This window comes from Corvus moneduloides, chromosome 28, assembly GCF_009650955.1.
Source record: "Corvus moneduloides isolate bCorMon1 chromosome 28, bCorMon1.pri, whole genome shotgun sequence".
Lineage (NCBI taxonomy): Eukaryota > Metazoa > Chordata > Aves > Passeriformes > Corvidae > Corvus > Corvus moneduloides.
In genome coordinates, this window is record NC_045503.1 from 3103065 (window position 1) to 3122920 (window position 19856).

General features: G+C 65.5%; 2 protein-coding genes across 6 annotated transcripts; one reads left to right on the forward strand and one right to left on the reverse strand.

Moving 5' to 3' along the window:
- Window positions 1-521: 521 nt before the first annotated feature.
- On the reverse strand, window positions 522-3494 carry PRSS57 (serine protease 57). Its single transcript, XM_032092351.1, has 6 exons — window positions 3246-3494; window positions 2395-2923; window positions 2135-2288; window positions 1810-1954; window positions 1046-1306; window positions 522-962 (listed from the first exon to the last, which is right to left on the reverse strand). The coding sequence occupies exons 1-6, from the start codon at window positions 3492-3494 to the stop codon at window positions 783-785; spliced, it is 1518 nt and encodes a 505-aa protein (XP_031948242.1). The 3' UTR covers window positions 522-782.
- On the forward strand, window positions 3194-19009 carry PALM (paralemmin). 5 transcript variants are annotated; one of them, XM_032092834.1, is made up of 9 exons: window positions 3194-3612; window positions 10489-10537; window positions 11545-11625; window positions 11716-11846; window positions 13016-13133; window positions 13282-13303; window positions 13540-13629; window positions 14670-14801; window positions 16143-19009. In XM_032092834.1, exons 1-9 carry the CDS (start codon window positions 3608-3610, stop codon window positions 16706-16708), a joined length of 1194 nt encoding a protein of 397 aa, XP_031948725.1. In that variant the 5' UTR covers window positions 3194-3607; the 3' UTR covers window positions 16709-19009. The 5 variants fall into 5 exon arrangements, with proteins under 5 accessions (XP_031948725.1, XP_031948722.1, XP_031948723.1 ...); XM_032092831.1 differs by having other exon boundaries at window positions 3509-3612; window positions 13567-13629; XM_032092832.1 differs by lacking the exon at window positions 14670-14801 and having other exon boundaries at window positions 3509-3612.
- Window positions 19010-19856: the final 847 nt, after the last annotated feature.

Consider the following 19856-nt stretch of genomic DNA (forward strand, 5'->3'; position numbering starts at 1 on the left):
TCCAGGAGCAGGGAACGTCTGGGTCTGTCCCCGGAGACACCGGGCAGAGCCACGCGTGTCTCAGCCGAGACCCAGCAGCAGCTCGGCACACGTCTGCCGGCCACTGCGGGCACCCAGCTCCCCGTCTGCACGCGGGGGAGGCGGGTGAGGCTCCCGACGGGATCCCTGTGGGCTCCGCCAGCGCAGCTGGGAGCCCGCCTGCCCCCGGGGGGAGTCTGTGGTTCCCCTCTTTGGGGGGTCACGTCGCGCGGTGGGGAGGGTGCGGTGTGGGACGGGATGGAACAGGATGAGGCGGGATGGGATGAGACGGGGTGGGACGGGATGGGGAGCCACACCCCGGCGGGAAGGCAGCTGGGGATGCTGCTGGGGTGGCAGCACCTGGATGCAGATCCTGGCTCCTCTGGGGCAGGGCCTGGTCCTGGGTGGAGGCTGCACTCCCTTCCTTCCTCCTGTACTCCCTGCTCCACCCACCCGTGCCCAGGACAAGTCAGGGGGACCAAAACACAGAGGGGGAGCAGTGGGATGGGGACTGAGGGTTTATTGAGGAAGGTAAACGTCGCCACTGTGAGAGGATGAACGAGGGGCTTCTGGTGCAGCTTAGGGGGGACAATGGGCAGAGGGGGGCTCCTGCCCTGATCTGGGTCAAGGAACCCGGAGTATCAGCTCCCAGCCCTGCCAGAGCTGGAGGACGTGGAAGTTCTAGCCCTCTTCTCCCCTCCCATGAGACATCTCGGCCCCTCTTCCCACAGCCTGCCTGCCCCCCGGACTCCCTCCCAGCCACGCTAGGGCTTCAGCCACCCCTTCCGATGGCGGGACCCTCGCACAATGTGATGCACCCAGTCAATGTAGTTGGAGATCTTGGTGTAGATGTCAGGGAAGCGGCGGTCCCCACATCTCTCCCCAGAGAATGAGACGATGCCATAAACCTTTTTCTTGAAGACCAGGGGTCCCCCGGAGTCACCCTGCAAAATGAGGGGGTGGGAGGGAGAACTGAGGGTCTCCCAGTGGGGGCCAGCGTGGGGCACGGGGCCAGGGGTGCACTCACGGCGCAGACGCCCTGCAGCGTGGTGTTGCGGCTGGCCCCGCACAGCATGTTGGCCGAGACTTTGCCCCTCCACAGCGTCCGGCAGAGGCTCCGCTTGACAATGGTGGTGTTGGTCTCCATCAGCTCGGTGGGCTGGTCTCCAAAGTTGGAGGTGTCCCCCCAGCCCATCACGTAGCAGACAGTGCCGGGCTTCAGGTCGATGTGTGGCGAGGGCAGGCGGATCCGCTTCACGAACTCGTTCAGCGTGGCCGACCTGTTCAGCTGGGTGGGCAGCGAGGGTGGGGGTACCTTTGCTGCTGGGGCAGAGCCCCCCAGCTGCTCCTGCCTGGTTCTCCCTCGCATCCCAGCTCACTGCTCCTGCTGACACCCCCCAGCCCTGCTCTTCCCTCTTCAGAGGCTGGGTCCCTCCCCGTCAGCCCCTCTGCACTGGTCCCAGTCTGCTGCAGAGACTGGCTGCCCGAGAGCTGCCGATCCGGACAGAGTCGGTGTGTCCTCAGTGCCTCTATCACACCCCATGGCGCGGTCCTGCTTCTCCGGAGAAGCACTGACATCTAGTGTCGGCTCGGCCCCTCGTGGGGCACCCCACCTCCTCCCGGTGCCCTGGGGCCGTGGGGCACCCAACCTCCCTCTCGGTGCTCCGGGGCCGTGGACGCCCCACCTCCCTCCCGGTGCCCCAGGGTTGTGGGACACCCCACCTCCCTCTCGCACCCCAGGGCTGTGGGATATCCCTCTGCCCGGCTGCTGGGTGCCCGGTGCAGACTCACCCGGAGAAGGCGGATGTCGTTGTCCACGGCACGGAGGTTGTAGAGTGGGTGGGCGATGGACTCGGCCACGCTGAAGACCTGCTGGGATGCCTCGGGCTCCTGCAGCCGGTGGGCTCCCAACACCACACGCACCGAGGGGCTGCGCCTGCAGCCAGGGGGGTGCTGAGAGGGCGCTGCTGTGGCCATCGGGGAGGGCGGGATGGCTGGGGGACTCACGGGGGCACAGGTGGGAGGGGGCAGCTTAACCCCTTGGGATGGGGTTATTGGTGCTAAGGGGCCGCACCATGTCCAGGGGGGCACATGCCCCCGTGGGGACAATGCTCACCTGGGAATGAGGCAGTGAGCAGCTGTCATCACCCACTTGGGCCACACCAGGAAGCCCCCGCAGACGTGCTGCCCGTCCATCTGGATGGAGGCGATGAAGGGGCGGGAATGGGGCACTGCCGCCTTTCCCCCGATGATCTGGCTCCCCTGGGTGCCTGGGGGGTGCAGGTGATCGTTGGCCTCCCCTGTACCATGGGGGAGTCCAGGGTTCCTATCTCCCACTTTTGGGAGCCTGCCCTAGCACCCCAGCTGTCCCATTACCTGCCGGGGCCAGAGCTGGGAGCAGGATGGAGCCTCCCAGGCTGAGGATGAAGAGCCCAGCTGTGACCATGGTGGCACAGAGCGGGCCACTGCCACCGCTGCTGGGGCTGCTCGGGGTGGGGGTGCTTAAATCCCTCCAGGGGCTGAGCCTTGGGATGTGGGCGGGTAATTCCCTCCTGCTTCCTCCTCTCAGGATGTTGCTGCTTTGTGCAATTCGGGGGATGGGGGGCCCTGGCAGCTCCGTGCGGCTTCCCCCGGAGTGGGAGATGGGGAGCGGAGCAGCTTCTCGGCCCTGACTCCTCTTGTGCCTTGAGCTAAGTGGGATGAAACCCCTCTCCGCAGGGAGGTGGCAGCAGCGGGGCCCCAGGACATCTCCCAGACATGACAGTGTCCCCGGGACTGCCGTGGATAACGCAGGGACTGTGCTGTGCTCCCATCCAAGGCCTCTTTCAGCCCCTCCAGAGCCCCACTGGCTCTGGGATGGTGCTGTGGGCAGAGGGGCAGTTTCCTCCCTCTGTTCTGCACCAACCTGGAGCGCAAAAAGGGGTGCAGGGGGTGAGGAGCATGGGAGTGGGGGAACATGCTGACCCCCACGGCAGGGCCAGGCTTGCTCTGGAGCCAAGTGCAGAGCTCTTGCCAGGCAGCAGGCAGATTTCCCAACGGAGGGTGGTTTAGGGCTTCCTGTGGCAGTTTGCCCATTGTGGCCGTTGGGTTGGGAAATGGGGGAGCAAAGAGTCGGTGGTTCCTGGAGTGGGGCAGCGTGGAGCGGCTGCATTCACAAGAGGGGGTTACACACTGACAGGTTACACACGGAGCGGCTGTGAATGCAGCCCCTCCAACCCGCCCCGCACCGGGCACTGCACAGCCAGGACCCGCTTCGGGATCCCCAGCAGCAGCCACAGCTCCGGGGGTCCCCGAGGCCGGGCGATGGGTGGCGGCAGTGGCGGGCCGGGACCCGCCTGGGACCCCCAGGAGCAGACGAAACCCCGGCGCGCCCCGAGGCCGGAGATGGGCGGCGGCAGTGGCGGGGCGCGCCCGGCAGACGGAGCTGTGCGGGAGGGAGGCGGGAGCACCGGCGCGGTCCCGACATCCCTGCGCATCCCGCAGCCCCGCCGGGGATGCCGCCGCCCGCCGGGCCCTGAGCGCCGGGACGCCGGCGGCCGCCGGCTCCGCTCCGCCACCCCCCACTCCCGCCGGAGCCGCCGCCGGGACCATGGAGTGAGTACCGGAGCCGCGCCGGGACCCCGTCACCGGGCCGCGGTCCGCTCGGGCCCCGCCGGCCGAGACCGCAGTACCGGGGAGGGGGGAGCGGGGGCCGGGGCTCGGGACCCCCGCGCTGGGGCTGCGGGAAGCTCGCTCCGCCGACTCACGGAGCTCGTACCGGGGGCTCGTACACCCCCGATGCCGGGGCTGGGCAATCCGAAGCTGGGGTCTCATATCCCCCAGCTCCTGGGGACTCAGCACCCCAAAACCGGAGGCTCGCATCCTCCTGATTCTGGGGATTTAGGCCCCCAATACTAGAGGTTTGTGTCCCCCCTATGCTGAGGCTTGGGACCCCAAAACCGGGGGTGAGGTTCGCATCCCCCCAATGCCTGGGCTTGTGACCCCAAAACTGGGGGCTCATATCCCGCCAGATACTGAAGCTCAGGACCCCAATACCGGGGGCTCCCATCCCTTCGGTTCTGGGGCTCGGGACCCCGATTCCGGGGCCTCCTTCCCCCTAGTGCCGCTCAGCAGGTGCGGCCCCTCCCTGGTCCCTGCCCCGCCGTGGGGTGCTGGAGCGCCGGCTCGGGGGGCAGCAGCAGAGGCCCCGGTGAGGGTGCGAGGGGTGCAGAGGGTGCGGGGGGTGTCGGGGCTGGCAGCGGTGCAGGAAGCGGGGGGTGGGGAGGGCGTTTATTTTTGTGTTTTGAACCTGTTGTTGCTGCTGCGTGTGGTGGGGTGAGTGGGTGGCAAGAGCTGCGGACCCCTCCCTGCACTGCACCCCCAGCCCCTGCCCAGGGACCCGGCTGTGGCCAGGGGATCCTCATGAGCCGGGTCCCACCGGAGAAGTCTGGACAGATGGACACTCTCCGACCCCGGCCTCATCCTTTGTGTGTTGCGGTGGGGCCCTGCCCGGTCGCTGGGAGCTTGGAGCCGGGCGGGTGGGGGAAGGACGGAGCAGGCAGAGGCCACTAGGGGCTTGTGGTCAGAGACTGTCCTACCCGTGTGCTGGTTTTGCCCCTCAGGGACACCAGCAGCTGGTGCCAGGAGGGCATAGGGCTGGGTGGCTGCTCGAGGTACTCAAGCCAGTGCTGGCCCTGTCTCACTCAGGCCTCTTCTTCCCTCCCGTGGCTCTGATCCCCACCGTGGCGAACACCCCAGCACCGCCTGGGTTTGGCACTGGGGGTTCCTAGGGCACCCAGCCAGCTCGGGGTCAGCCACCCTCTGCTCCTCACCTTGCACTGATCCACTTACCACTGGCTACCGAGACAACGCGTGCTCAACAGGTCCCTCTCGCCACTGCCTGTCTCCCACCTGGGAGCCCCAAGAAGCCATGGGGCACTGGCAAGGGGTGGGGGTGTCCTGGGGCCAGGGTGGGCTCTGGCTGATTTGGGGCTGGAACTGAGCTGGGGGCACCAGTGGGGATGTGGGGATGTTTTGGAGATTGGGGTGCAGCAGCTGCGGGACTGAGGAGGCAGAGTGCTCCCTGTGCTGCTGGAGGGGCCGGAGAGCTGGCCAAGGCAGGGCCACGACTTCGGGCAGCTCCACGGCTTCTCAGTCCCTGCAGGAAAGAGCCTCTTTGGGGAGGAAAACGTGCGTGATTTGCCAAAAGGCAGCAGCCAGGGGAAGGGCAGAGCCGAGGGGTGTGACGTGCCCTGGGGAGGGGGTGAGGAGCTGCCGGGCTGGACTCGGGCTCTCCTGAGGAATCCAGGGCTGGGGTGGAGGTGGGGGATGGTGCCAGACAGGATGGTGGCTCCTGCCCTTGTGCTCCACACGCTGCCCTTCACCTCGCTCTGAACCGACCCTCCCAGCACCTCATTTGCACCCGTGGAGTGGTGCAAAGGCTTTCCCCTGCCCGCTCCATACACTGGACCTGCCAATGTCTCTTTCTTTTGAGTGAAACTCCGCGAGTGACCCCGGGTGAGGGGCACAGCCACAAAGCAAAACAACACAACCCCCCCAGCCACTCAGCTCCAGAGCCTGGCCGTGGGGCTGGAGGATTAGGAGGGTCCCAGGACAGCTGGGGACATGGCGAGGTGCTGCCCTGCTGTTGGCCCGGCAGCCAACGGGTGTTGGGGCGGGCACTGCTGCCTTTGCCTTGGCTCCCGTTTTTCCTTGGCACCAGCTGTAGTTGGAGGAGGGTCCTGGCTACCACAATCCACTGGTGCCCAGGGGGGTTTGGCAGAAACTTTCCAACTCTGGTAAAGGCTGGGCTGGTCCCACTGGAGCTGCTCGTGTGCCCTCTGCTCCCACTGCTGTCAAGTGTTCATGAGCAGCTGGAGATCCTGCATCTCACATCTGGCTGCTCTGGTGGTTTGTCTCAGTTGCTGCTCTCCCCTTGGCTTTGAGGGTCTCCTTGGAGAGAGGGGTCTCCTGGTCCTGCCTTCCCAACCCTGATCCGAAGCTGACATTTGCACCCAGGGGAAGGAGGGAGATTTCTACCTGAGAAATAACCCGTGCGTCCTTTGGGAAAGGACTCAAGACCCTGCTCTCTGCTGGCATCCAGGGAGAAGTGGAACCCAGGCCAGACCCCGCTGCCTCCTGGACACGTGCAGGGAGCCAGAAGGGGTCAGGTCTGTCCTGTCCCTGTGTGCAGCCAGAGGAACGGCACTGTCACCCTTCCCAGCTGTCCTAGAGGAGGCCATAAATCTCCACCAGAGATGGCCCCACAACAGCACCCAGCCCTGCTTGGGGCTGGCAGATCATGGGGGTTCAGAGTTCAGCTGCAAGACGGGGCCTCTCAGCTGGACCTGCCTTGCTGGCAGGAACTGGGGCAGGTTTCCTGGGAAGCCGCCGGTGTCAGTGTTCCTGCTTCCTGGCCAGAAACAGCCCCTTTCCCTGGGGGGGTGGGGGTTCATGTGGCTGTCGCTGTGCCGGGAGCTGTGCTGGGAGCCGTGCCGGGGCTCCAGCAGTGGAGGTGCCAGAGGAAAGCTGAGGAGGTGCTGTGCCCTGGGACAGGGTTGAGTGGAGGCGCCAGGACTAGGGCTGGAGGCACAGCCCAGATTCCTGAGTCTCTTCACTCCGTCCGGAGACAAGCAGCCCCCAGGTCCCAGACAGGAGCCACCGTCAGGGGCAAGGATGAGCCTGGAGGAGGGAGAGGAGCCGGGTGGATCCTGCTCCAGACAGGTGTTTCCTGGTGGAGCGTGGCTGGATGTGGGTTGGGCCCAGCCCTTGGGCTTGGTGCCGAGGACTGAGCTCCCTGTGGGTGTCAGGGCTCACAGGGGTGCCTGTGCCAGGATCCATGTTCCTGCTGGCTCCTTGGAACATCATGTGTGCCTGTGTTCATGGCATTGCTGTGGAAAACCACGCTGCCACGCAAGAACAGGAACCCAGCGATGGCTGGTGACAGGAGACAGGTGCCGCATCCTGGCCAGCGCTAGGACTGCCCATCCTGGCCAGCTGGTGCTGCCGGGTGTGGGGAGCGGCCAGCTCCACTCTCATTCATGAATCGTGGGGGGAGTTTCCTGGTGAAGCCTTGCTCCTCTAACTGGAAGGGAGCTGGAAACCCAAGTGTTTGGAGGGCACTTGAACCATTGTTTGAAAGATCTGTAATTTTCCAATCAAACTCCCTCCCCAAGCCTCCGTTCATCAAATATTCATGGGATCCATTTTCTCCTGGCACTCCCAGCCCACGTCTCAGCCCGAAGAATCAATCAGGCAGCTCCGCTTGCTCTAATGCATCTGCGTTTTCGGTAGCCTGGGGCTGCCATCTCCTCCCCCCGCCTCCCTCCGTCCCTGTCCCCTCCCCGGACAGCGGCGATGGCTCGGGCTGCGCAGGCAGTGGGAGCACGGGAAGGAGTGGGAAGGAGTGGGATGGGCGCTGGGGTGATGCAGCAGCCGCAGGGGGAGGCAGCCACACTGTGGGGCAGGGCAGGAGCAGCCCCCCGCCCCGTCCCAGGACCTGAGCAGGGTCCCGACCCTGTGCTGGGCACGCTGCTCGATTTCTGGCCGTCCTCGCCGTCGCCGCTGCCGCTGATGCATTTGCCTTCATGGTCGATGCATGGCGGCCCCCGGGCGGCTGCAGCAGCCCCCTCCCCTCCCTTCCCCTCCCCTCCCTTCCCTCCCGCGCCTGCCATCGGGGGCGTTCGATCCCGGCCCCGCTGTTCGTGGCTTTGTGACAGAGCTTTGCAGCCTCCCCACGGCCGCGTCTCTCCGGGCCCGGCCGAGGGGCCCGGCTCCTGGCATGGGAACGGTGCTGTAAATCAGTGCTGATCCCTCCACTGCCGCCTTTACCACAGACCCGGGGCCTGTGCAGGGGTGGTGCCCATGCAGGGCGCTCTCCTGCATTCCCCCAGCTTGGAGCTGAGCGGGTGGGGAGGGAGCGGAGGTCAGGAGGGCAGAGGAGCAGCTTGAAACGGCTCTTCGCACATTTGGATGAGCTAATGGGAAAAAACAGAGGAAGGCAAATAAACATTATTGTTTCATGTCAGGCGGGAGGAGACAAAAGGTCACGGGCTTCCCTTGTGATGGTGGGAAACGGCAGCATCAGCAGGGCTGGAAAGAGCTGGAGAGCCAAGGGAGAGCGTGGGCGCGTGCACGGGCGCGTGTGCGCTCACGTGTGTGTGTGGGTCCAGCCTCGGCGCTGGGGACTGCTGCTGGGAGCTCCCAGGGCATCATCCCCCATGTCCCTGCTCCTTCTCCCTGCTCCTTGTCTGGGCTGGTGGTTCCTGAGGAGCTCAGCAGCCCCAGGATCACCTTCCCACCCTTCCTGGCACCCAGGATGGTTTGGGAGCACCAGAACCCCCTAAGGAGGCCCCAGTGATGCCATGGCTTTGGCCCGCCAGTGCTGCCGGGGTGCCAGGCCTGAGGAGTGGCGTCCCAGCCCCGGGGGGCCCCTTAGTCCCTCTGCCACCACAAGTATCCCCCCACATCCCCTCGGCACTCGCCCGTTGCCATAGCGCCGTTGCCATGGCGCTGTTGCCAGGGAACCATTGCCAGGGAACCGCCTCCATCAGTCACCGGGGCCGGCAGCAGCGGGGCCCCATCACACCGACCCCCAGAGACAGGTCATGGCAGGCAGGCTGGGGCTGTTGGGGAGCGTGGGACCCTCTGCCTCTACCTCAGTGCCTGGTCCCAGGAGGCAGGGACTGGAGGTGCTGGGGTGATCCCCGCTCAGGCCCCCTCGATGGATCAGAGCCCCCAGGGCAGGGGCTGAGCAGGCTGGGAGACTGCAGCAAGGGGCATCCAGCCTGTTTTGCGTCTCTCCCTGGGCCAGGAAGATTCCTGGCGTCTGACCTGGGAATGTGGAGACTGTAGCAAATAATGGAAAATAAAGAGGATGGAGGAGGGAGGAAAAGCAGAACAGAATGTTTCAGGAATGCTGTAAAAGTTTGGATCCATGGAACAGGGCAAGATCCGAGAGAGAAACAGGGCCCAGTTCAACGCCCTGCGAGTGTGGGGTGCCAAGGGCTGGACTGAGGGGACCTGTGGCCCCACGCCAGGAGGGAGCCCACGATGAAAGGCAGCCCTGGATCTGTGGGGCTGGTGAGGGACACACAGGACACGCGGGTGTGCGAGTGGTGCCGTGCGCCTGCGCCGGTGGAACAGTCACAGTGTCGCTGCAAACAGCACGAAAATAACCACCACAAAAGCGACACCTTCCCGGTTTGTTTTCCTGGCCTGGATTTTGCGCATCGCAGGGATCCCCAGGGTGTGGGGTGAGGGGAGGACGGCAGCTCTGAGCAGCTCCCAGTTAATTGCTGGCTTCGAGGAGGGAGCGGGCGGGGACAGGGGCTCCTCTCACCCTGCAGAGTCCGTTTGAGTTGTGGCAAAGCCCGTGTGAGGGCACACACATGTGGCTGGCATGTGAGATCAGAGCCCAGGGTGTCATGCGTGGAGCTCACCACTCCAAGCCCACCCTGTGTGTAAAACCATCTTCGGCAAACTCCCTTCCTGGGAGCGCGGAGTCCACCTCTCTGTCCCTTGCTAGGAAGCAAGTGGAGATGATCCATCGCCTGACAGTACCTCAGTGCCTCCCACCCTAATTACTGCCACAGCTTAAGCACTTCGTTAGCACCGTCTGGCGAGCAGCCAGCGGCTCCTGTGGCGCTGGAGCATCCTGGTCCCAGCCGGCCCCACCAGCCACCCCAGCCCCGCTGCGGCTCCCGGCACTGAACCTGCACCTGGTGCTCCGTGGCGCGGGGGCTCTTGCCAGGCCCCGGGGGCTGTGCTGCTGGTTGGACTGGCCTGGGTCACCACACCACGGGGACACAGGAAGGCGGGTACATGGGCAGGTGGCTGCGGGGATGGGGGACGACCCCTCCTTGCAGCACTCCAGGGCTGGGTGCACCTGGCAGAGCTGTACGGGGCCAGAGAGGCGGCTGCCACCGGCAGCATCCCTGGCACGGCTGTGGCAGCCCGTGCTGCAGAGGCAGGTGCTGGGCCTGGAACACGGATGCCATCAGGAGCAGAGCCTGTTGTCATGTGTGTGTCTGAGTGTGTCTGTGCACATGTGCGTGCGTGTGCCTGTGTGTGCAGCCCGCAAAGGTCACTGTCCGGGAAAGGTGTCAGCAGCCAAGAACGGGCTTGGAATGGAAAGCGTGAGCCAGATTGGAACGCAGGGGCGGCCAGAAGCGTCCCGCTCCAGCCCCTCCGTGGTCACGGTTTCCATCTGCGCCACGGCAGGAGTGGGTCCAGATGAGATGAGTCCTCCAGGTGCTGGGCAAGGCGCCTGTCCCGGGGGATTCGGGAAGGACAGGGGCCAAGGGGTGCCTGGAGGAGCCATGCAGGTGAGGTACCGGTACTTGGCTCAAGGGTAGCATGGAGGAAACGGCCGGTGGAAGGGAAGGGCTCAACCTTTGTCTGTGTGCCACAGAGTCTGGTTTGCTGGTTGCATGCTGTCCCAGTCACCTGCTGCTGGTGTCACCCCTCACTGCTACTCTCTGCTCTCTGCAGGGTCGTGGAGGCCAGCACCCTTCAGCAGGAGAGGCTGCAGGCCATCGCGGTGAGTCCCTGCTCAGGCCAGCGTCCCCACATCCCCAAGCCATTGCCTGCAGCACATGGGGCAGACACCAGCGGGGAGGAGGGTGCAGGTGCAGGCGAGCTGGTGCAGGTGCTCAGCCCCAGACCGGGGGTCCCCAGCAGCTGAATGAGGACTCAGAATGGCCTGTGCCAGTGTGTCCCTGTGGGGGCTCTTCCTGGGGTGTCAGAGCCGGCACAGCTTGGCTGCACGGTTGAAACAGGGACAGAGCAAGCAACAGGCAGCTGGGAGGTTTAATTAACGAAGCAGCGCCTTGACGAGCCCCAAGTGAGGGAAATGAGTGATGATTCTCCCCCCCTCCCCTTCCCCAGGAAGGGCTGAGGATGGTGCTATCCAGCCATGCCCGTCATGGGCACTAGTAATTACATTAATTAGCGAGCAGTCGGGGGCCGCGCTGAGCAACCCCTCCCAGCACAGAGCAGGGCACAGGGTTGGTTGAAGCCACTGCTGTCCCATGGCAGCTCCCCTGCCCACCCCTGCCCCACGGCAGCCCCACTGCCCAGCCCAGCCCAGCCCAGCCGGCAACCGGCCGATCTCGGCCGCACAAAGGGCAAATTGTTCTGGACCAGAGGAGAAAGCGCCGGGTGACGCGTCCGGGCTGGGTCTGACTCTGCTGAAATGATCTGGAGCAGCCCCAGGACGGGTGGCGGAGGGGGGGCGGACGAAGTAGAGGCCGCGGGGGCTCTTTCCCCCCGCGCTGGCAGCTCGCTCAGTGGGGCCGGCCGAGGGGAAGGTGACATTTTGAGATGGTGAACAGAGCCCAGGCTCTGCCTCAATTTCCCTATGCCCTCAGTGCCTCAGTTTGTCCCGGAGAGGGCAGGGACGAGATACCGTGGGGTGTTCCCAAGGCTGGTCTCGCAAATCCCTGTCCCCAAGGGCAGCCCCTTGGCCCCGCTCCTCCCTGCCCGGCCATGCCCGGTGCCCATCCCCTCCCCTCGCCGACCCCGGCTCCGCCGCTCCCGTCCCTCCAGGAGAAGCGGAAGCGTCAGACGGAGATCGAGAACAAAAGGCGGCAGCTCGAGGATGACAGGCGGCAGCTGCAGCATCTCAAGGTGAGGTTCCCCCGGGACCCCCAGGCTGCCTCTGCGCCGGGGAGCCCCCGGCTGGGGAGGGCAGGACCGTGACCCCCTTCTGCTCCCCAGTCCAAGGCTCTGCGGGAGAGATGGCTCCTGGAGGGGGCCCCAGCCTCTGCCTCCGAGGAGGAAGAGGCCATGAAGAAACAGATGCAGGAGGATGAGGTGAAGACCAAGGAGCTGGAGGAAACCATCCAGAGGTAATGGGGCAGGTGTGGAGCCAGATGTTGGGGTGCAGTTAGAGAGAACCTGCGTCCCTTCAGAGACCCCTGGGCAGGCGGGTGCTGAGATTCAGGTGGATCCCATGTGCTGGGCACAAGGCAGGGTACGCTGAGCTTGGAGCTGCTGAGAGAAGAGGTGCCCCCACGATGCTACCAGGGCTCATCCTGGACCCTGAACCCTGGCTGGGTTCTTGCCAGCTTTTGTCCAGGGGCTGCAGCCAGACTCAGAGCCTGTCCAGCCCTGCGGCCCCTCTGAGCATGGACATCCCCAGCTGTGCTCCGCCTCTGCGTCAGGTATCAGTGGGAGCCACAGGGTGGGGGGACTCGGGCTGGGATCCCCGGGGGGCTGCGTGGTGCCCAGCCCCCGTGATGGCAGGGTGCTGCCTCCCACAGCCTTCCGTCCCCATCGTGGTGGCTCAGCCCTTGGGAGCCTGAGAGGGAGATGCCTCAGCCCCTGCCCAGCCCCCTTGTCCCTGGGCAGCCGCAGGCGGGGGCCCGGAACCCCGGCTCGGAGGTGTCCCGGCAGCGCAGCAGGAATGCAATCAGTCACGGTGGTGCCGCTAATTACCGAGCATCGGTGCAGAGAAGGGTCAGGCACGAAGGGGCCTTTGTGTCCGGCTAATGGCGCGGTGCATTCCTCCGCCGGCGCCGTGTGAGGAGCCCGGGGGAGCTCTGCCGGGGGCAGCTGCTGCCGCGCCAATGCATGGGGACTCCCCGGACTTCTGCTGCATCCCAGTGGGGCTGTGCTGCCAGGCTGTGGCTGGAAACAGGAGGTTGCCCTCATGGAAAGCTCAACCAGGTTTTGGGTGACACGTGCGGGAGCAGAACGATGATGGAGCAGCCTCGCTCTGGCCACCAAGTGAGGGACCACAAGTGTGCAGGGGTCAGTCCCCCTGCCCAGTGCCCACGGCAGGGTCTCTGCCATCCACTTGGTGCTGAGCCCGTTGGGTTTTCTCCTGCAAAGAGACAGTGACAGCCATGCCAGAGCCTGTCTCTCCCTGCACCCCGTGAGCCCGGGGACAATTTGTGTTTCTCCTCTCCCCCGCACTGTGTCACTGGCCTGTGTTCACAGGTCTGCTGTGGCTGCCTGCGCCACAGCTACCTGTCCCACGCTCCCCTCGGCCTCTCAGCCCTGACTCTCCCTGCAGGCTGGAGAAGGAGCTGGAGACGCTGGAGAACAGCAGCTCAGTGGCTTCGACCAAGGAGAACCTGGCAGAGGCAGCAGCCAAGGAGGAGAAGGCTGAGGCTGTCCCCAACGCGCAGAAGGTGGGCACGGCTGCTGCCCATGGGCAGGGCTGCCAGCAGTGGGCTCGGGGTCCCTGGCCCTGGTGGGGATGGATGGGTGGTGGGTGTGCAGGCAGCGGGTCTGTGGCGGGTCTCAGCAACTCTATAACCTCTCCCTTCTGTTTTGCAGAGTCCCCTGGGCACAGTTAAGGGTAGGTGAATCCTGATTCCCTTCAGCCATGGTTCAGCGCCAACCATCCCCTCCTGCTGCCCTAAGGCTGGGGCCAGATGGGTGGGGAGAGACAGACAAGAGCCCTGTCCCCAAGTCCCCTCCCGGGCAGTGGTGTCCTGCGGCGGGGGAGCCCATCCCAGGCACCAGCCATAGGGGTACACGCTGCCCTCCCTGGGGCCTGACCCATGGGCACACCAGGCGATCGTTTTGGCTCAGGGGGTCGTCTCTCCTCTCCATCTCCAGCTGACAAGAGGGTCTCCAGCAGCCCCATGAAGGCAGTGGAAGGCAGTGACATGATGAAGGCGGGTAGGTGCCCACTGCCCTGGGAGGAGCGCTCCTTCCAGGCTGCTTCCCCCTCCCCTCCGCACCGCCCTCGGCTCGCTGCCACCGCAGCCGCTCCCTGCCGTGCCGCTCGATGCCTTTCCAAGCCCAGGGCAGAGAACATCCGTCATTGCAATCACAGGGTTTGGTTTTGCTTCCACCCCACGGTTGGTTCGTGGCTCGGGGCCTCTCCACCTCAGCCCCATTCCATGTCCCTGCTCCAGTTTCATCCTTCCTGCTCTGTTTGCAGCTTCTCTGTGCAGGGGTGAGGCAGCAGTGTTGGCTGCCAGCACGGCTGACCCTGTGCAAGGCCCTGGGGCTGCTGCCACAGGGAGCTACAGGGCACACGGGGCCAGGCTGCCTGAGCTGGGGGGGCTGCAGCCGCCTCTGCTGCTGGAGGGGTTTGCTCTGGTTTGGGGCAGTGGCTCAGACCAGACCACAGCACCAGCATGGAGCAGAGCCTGTTTTGGGATCCTTGGAGCTAAGCACCATGCACAGGGCTGAGGGGACCCCGCTGCTGGCAGGGACTGGCAGGAAGGAGAGATGCCAAGAATCACCCATCCCATATGGGGGCAGAGGGGCTGTCCCAGCGCCAGCACCCTTGGTGGGGGTTGCACCTCTGTGAGCACGAACCTGGCTCCCAGCCTGGGCCCCATGGCCAGCACTGCTCACTGGCTGGACAGATGGACATGGCTCAGCCCGAGAACCACAGCAGCCGTGGAGGTAAGGTGATGCCAGCAGCACCAGGATGGCAACGGTCCCGCGGGTCCCGGGAGGAGGGATGTGCCGGGGATGTCGCACCCGCCTCTGCCATTCACCGCTCCTCGCTGCCGCCTTGCTAACACCGCTGAGCCCTGCTGAGCACCACTGAGCCCTGCTGAGCACCACTGAGTCCTGCTGAGCCCTGCTGAGCCCTGCTGAGCACCACAGCGCTACCGCCACGCGCCGTCCCGCCGCCAGCCGCAGAGCAAGGGCCGGGGAGGGCCGGGGCCGCTGTAACGCGCGCTGTCCTCTTTGTGTCCCAGCCATGTACTCGGTGGAGATCACAGTGGAGAAGGACAGAGTAACTGGGGAGACCAAGGTCCTGTCCAGCACCACCATGCTCCCCCAGAACCACTGTCTGCAGGGGGTCAAAGTGTACGAGGATGAGCTGAAAGGTACGGGCCAGCCCACACCGCTGGCCGCTGGCAGGAGTCAAGGGCAGGGGACGAGGGAGCGGCCACCTGAACATCCCAGCGGGCACCCAGCAGGGTGAGGAAGTGTGGGGGCTGCTCCTGACAGCTTTACCAGCTCTGTGAGGGCAATCCCTCACCGACTGCAGTCCAGTGGATCGCAGGATCGTCGTGGCAGCATAGTGTGGATGGTCCAGGTGGGCCAGCCCTGGTTTGCACATCGTGACCCTGCACTGCTGGAGAGCAGAGAAGAGGATCTGTTGTGTCCAAGACTCAGGAACCTGTCCTGTGGGCAGGGAAGGTGCACTAGCACCGCTCTGGCCTGTCCCACAGGCTGGCAGCGGGGAGCGTGGCTGACGGGTGTGGTGGAAGTGCAGCAGCAGGGACTGGTCTCTGCAGCTCCTGCTTTTGGGAATATCTGGGAACCTGCTCCAAAGGGCCTGGTGAAACCCAAGGGACCATCGTGGTGGCAAGGACCAACCATGGAAGAGGGGCTTCTTACTGGGAACTGTGGTGGTTGAGTGGACCAACCACCTCTTCAAGGAAAACTCAGCGCAGCGCTCCTGTTCAACCCCCTCCCTGTGGCCATGGCCGTGCTGGCCCTGCCAGGCTGGCCACTGTCCCTCACTCGCTGGCTGCCCACTGAGGCAGTTGCACTGACCATCACGTCATGCCCCAGGTCGAGTGGAAAATGCAACAAGCCCTTGGCCGCTCTGGCCGTGACGCACATCTCCCCCTCCGGTGCCACAAGCAGCCGGCACAGCGCGCCGGGGTGGGAGAGCCCCAGCTCCTCCAGGCACAGGGCCACCGGATGCAGTGGTCCTGGTGGATGTGGCAGGAGGTGGTGGGAGCATGGTGGGGCAGCAACTGCCGAGCATCACTGAGGTCTCAGAAGGGGCAGGGGTGACCTGGTACACAGTGTCACGTCAGCTCTGGCCAAGCCGAGCGCCAGCAGATGCCGTCCCGCCATGGGCAGCTTGGCCGGCTGTCAGTGGCCTGGCAAATGGCCGCGGCTCCCGCAGGGCTCACTGAGCCTGAGGCTTCAGGAACAGCTCCTTGCATTGGGCTTTTATTTTGGTCTCTCTGGCTGCTGTCAGGCAGGAGCCAGGTGATGAGAGAGGGTCTGGCAGCAGGTCCGCTGAGGGGAGGGTTGGGATGCTGTGGGGAGTCCCAGCCTCAATGGCAGGACCTTTGGAGAGGGGAAGGGGCTGCTCCCTGACCACACAAGAGCCGGGGCTGAGTGGGTCATGCCAGCAGGAGCTTTGCCAGGTCATCTTGTGCCCCCATCCTGAGCCCCCCTCACCCTCCCTTCTCTTGTCCCCGCAGTGGTGCATGCGGTGACCGCCGAGGACGGGGCCCTGCAGAACGGGGCCCACCCCCTCAGCTCCTCCGAGGTCGACGAGCTCCTGCACAAGGCGGACGAGGCCACCCTGAGCGAAGCTGCCGGGCGCCAGACCCCAGCCAAGGCTGGCATGGGGGGTGGCAGCGCCCCGGGCAGCCAGAAGCCAACGCCGCGGCGGGAGATCACGGGGCTGCAAGCGAAGGTGCCACCAGGCGAGGGGACGGAGCCCAGCCAGGAGCAGCCCGTCACCATGATCTTCATGGGCTACCAGAACGTGGAGGATGAGAACGAGACCAAGAAGGTGCTGGGGCTGGAGGGCACCATCAAGGCAGAGCTGGTGGTGATTGAGGACGCCGAGAGCAAGCCAGAGCCGGCACACAAGGACCACACACCGCCCAACGGCACCGCGCTGGAGCCAGCGGCTGCGCAGCCGCTGGGCGAGGAGGGTGCGGGCGGGCAGAAGCCGGGTGCCAACGCCACAGATGCCAAGGAGGCCGAGCAGGAGACAGACGTGAAGAAGCAGCGCTGCAAGTGCTGCACAGTGATGTGAGCCCCCGCCGAGCCCCCTCCGCCCCGGCCCCTGCTCGCCAGGCCCGGCACACCGGGCTTCCCCCCCACCGGACACAGACCCTCTTTCTGCAGAACCGGGGAGATCCAACATGGTGCCAATGGGGCCGCAGCGGGCAGCGGCGAGTGACGGCCGTGGCAACGCTCGCTCCATCTGCTCGATGCCAGCCCCGCGCTGTCCCCCACCAGCGCTGCCTGTGGTAATTTATTAGTGACCCCCCCCCCCGCCCCACAGTGCGCCCACCCCACCACGGCCCGGCTTCATCCCCACCTGCTGCCGGCACCGGGGCCTTTCCCTGTGTCACCAACCTTGTCCCACTCGCCGTCGGAGGATGGAGCCGCCGGGCAGGGGGTCGGAGGACGACACTGTGTCCGTAGATGACTCCCCGGGAGCTGCCACCAGCGGGACCCACTCTTAGCCCAGCCCATGGTGGGCATCGGACCCAGCCCCGTGCCAACCCCTCCCTCTGTGCCTCCATCATCCGCTTCTCCAGCGGGGAAAGGCCTGGGTCTGTTCCCCCCTGGCTGCCTATGGACAACTCTGCTCCATCTCACGTCCTCATCCCTGTGGTCCCGGGCTCCTCACACCCTCAAGGACGGAGCGCGTCCAGGCAAGGGAAGGGCCTCGAGGGCAGCTCCCTGATACTCAGCTGTGGTAACGGCTGGGGCCACGTGGGGCTCCTGCAGGGTCAACCCAGTCTGTCCCCAGGCCTGCTCTGCTCCTCCCGGGCTCAGCTTCACATGTTGGAGCCCGTCACTCTGGTGCTGGCAGTGACAGCCGTTCCTCTGTCTCAGCTGCTGGCCGGTGCCGCTGGGTTCTGCCAGCCGAGGGGGCTGAACTGTGCTGTGGCCACTGCTCGTGTCCTCCTGGGGCAACAGCAGCGAGAGAAGGAAGGGGAATGTGGCGGGGCCCAGCCCTGTGGGACAGGAATGGGGTGGGGGTTCCCATGTTTCCTGGTGGCAGCAGGAGTGTGGCCCAGCATCCCATCCCCTTCCTGCCTCTGCCGCTCAGCAGCAGCAGCTTCGCAGAGCCGCGTTCTGGGGTCCTGGGCTGCAGCATTGGGTCCCCCAGGGAAGTGGGGCAGCCCAGTTCACCCCAGTACTGGCACTGGGAGCTGCCAGGGGTCCGGTGTCCCACAGAGGGCAGCCTCCCTGCTGCCCCACCGCACACCCCAGCCCTTCAGTGGGGATTTCACCACCAGCACCAGCGTTTCCTCCTCACTGAGACCAACTGGGGCAGGCGGGGGTGGGGGGGGGGCGTTGTTTTTGGCACCCAGTGCCCACATCAGCTGCCCCTGAGCTGCAGCAGCCGGGCTGGCAGCGCCCAGACACTTGTCCAGGAGCCACCAGCCAGGGTAGAGATCCTTGTTCGAGTGTGAGAGGGTACCTGTTGCTGTGAGGCTGGGCAAGTCCCCAGGGATCCCCCAAAACATGAGTGGAGCAGCATCAATGCTGCCCAGCCCACCAGGACACGGCTGGTCGAGCAGCCAGGGATGGGGCTCAGCTCCCCCAAGGCCTTCCTTCCCCCACATTCCCCTTGTGTGAGCAGTGACACCCCCCCCATCCCCATGACATCCCAGTTGCCCCCCAGTTACCGCCCAGGCTGCAGTTTTCCCCCCCAGTAGAGTCATTGCAGGGCTGGGGGAGTGAGGGGGCTCGTGGTGCCACTCTCGTCCCAAACCCCAGCCGGGCAACCACAGCCTCTGGGAGAGGCAGAGCTGGGGAAGGGGGGCTTTGGGAGGGCACTGCCAGCGAAGGGGGGGCCTCTCCTGCCCCGTCCACTGCTGGGCATTGCTGGAGCCCCACTGCTGCAGAGCAGGGCACGGGCTGGGTGCCACAGGGCATCTGCCCCCATAGTCCTGGGGGGAATGTCATCTCTTGCCATCCCATGTCAGGGGCCAACACCACCCACCCCATCCCACCCTGGGCCCTGCAATCTCCCCAGCCCCAAGCTGGGGCTCCCTCCCACCCTTGGCACCCCCTGCCCCGCGGTTGACTTTGACCCCCAGCCCAATCCGGCCCCTGGGGCGGCGGGGAGCAGGACCAGGCCCCCGGGCCGGGGCTGGGGTGTGAGAGGAGCGGGCGGTGGGCCTGGCATCGTCCCTGCCCCGTCCCACAGCCCCCGTGTCCCCTGCCCGGCTCTGCTGAAGTGCACTTCCCGTGCCCCCGAGCTTTTCACTTGTGCCGAAGCCGTTTGAATTCCCTTCCCTTCCCCATCCCACCCCCCCTCACCCCGTTGTTTGTAAAACACCCAAACCGAGCAAATAAACTGTGTGAACAACCAGCCTGGAGCCACCGATGGGTGGGAGGAGGCTGGGCTGGGGATCCTGGGAGGATGGGGATGGAAGGTTTGGGATGGGGATGTTAGGGATGGGCTCTGCTGCCCCTTCATTGCATGGGCAGAGGATGTGGGGAGGAAGGGGTATGTGGGACCCAGGATGCTGGGAGGAAAGGGATGACGAGTGATGCTGCCCAGCTAAAGGGGACATGGCAGCCCAGTTTCCTGGATGCCCCCAGGTCCCATCACCACATGGCCATGGGTCTCTGTCCATCCCCAGGCTGGTGCAGGTCCTGCTTCTGCCCAGGGCCAGGATTCCAGGGCTCTTTCCTGGGGCGGTGGGGCCTCAACCCTGCCCGGTGCCAGCCGGGGTGCTAGCACACGCCCTGCAGTGGGCGTGGAGTGCTCCTGGCTCCTTGGCATCACCTGTGGACTTTGGCTCAGCCCCACAGTAAAACAGGCTCCGCTCACCTGCCCAGAAACGCAGAACAGCCTGGCAGCCGCAGCGCACCAGCGTGCCCAGGCCGGCCAGCACCAGACCTGAGCGGGAACGGGGGCACCGAGGGGCTGGGCAGGGGTAAGTGGGACCCCCAGCACCCTCAGCTGGGGTGAGCCGGGGTCTGCCTGACACCAGGGCTGTGCTCAGGCAGCAGGGGGGCCGGGAGGGGCTTCCAGTGGGGGGCAGAGAGGACAAGGACAGGGATGTCCTGCCCCAGCCACCGGCACAGCGCGGGGCTGAGCGTCCTGGCACAGCATCGCCCGCTCGGCTGTGACACCCTGTGCCAGGAGGGAGGGCAGTTCTGGGCACTGGCAATGTCGCCCACTCCACTGGGATCCAGCCAGATCCAAGCAC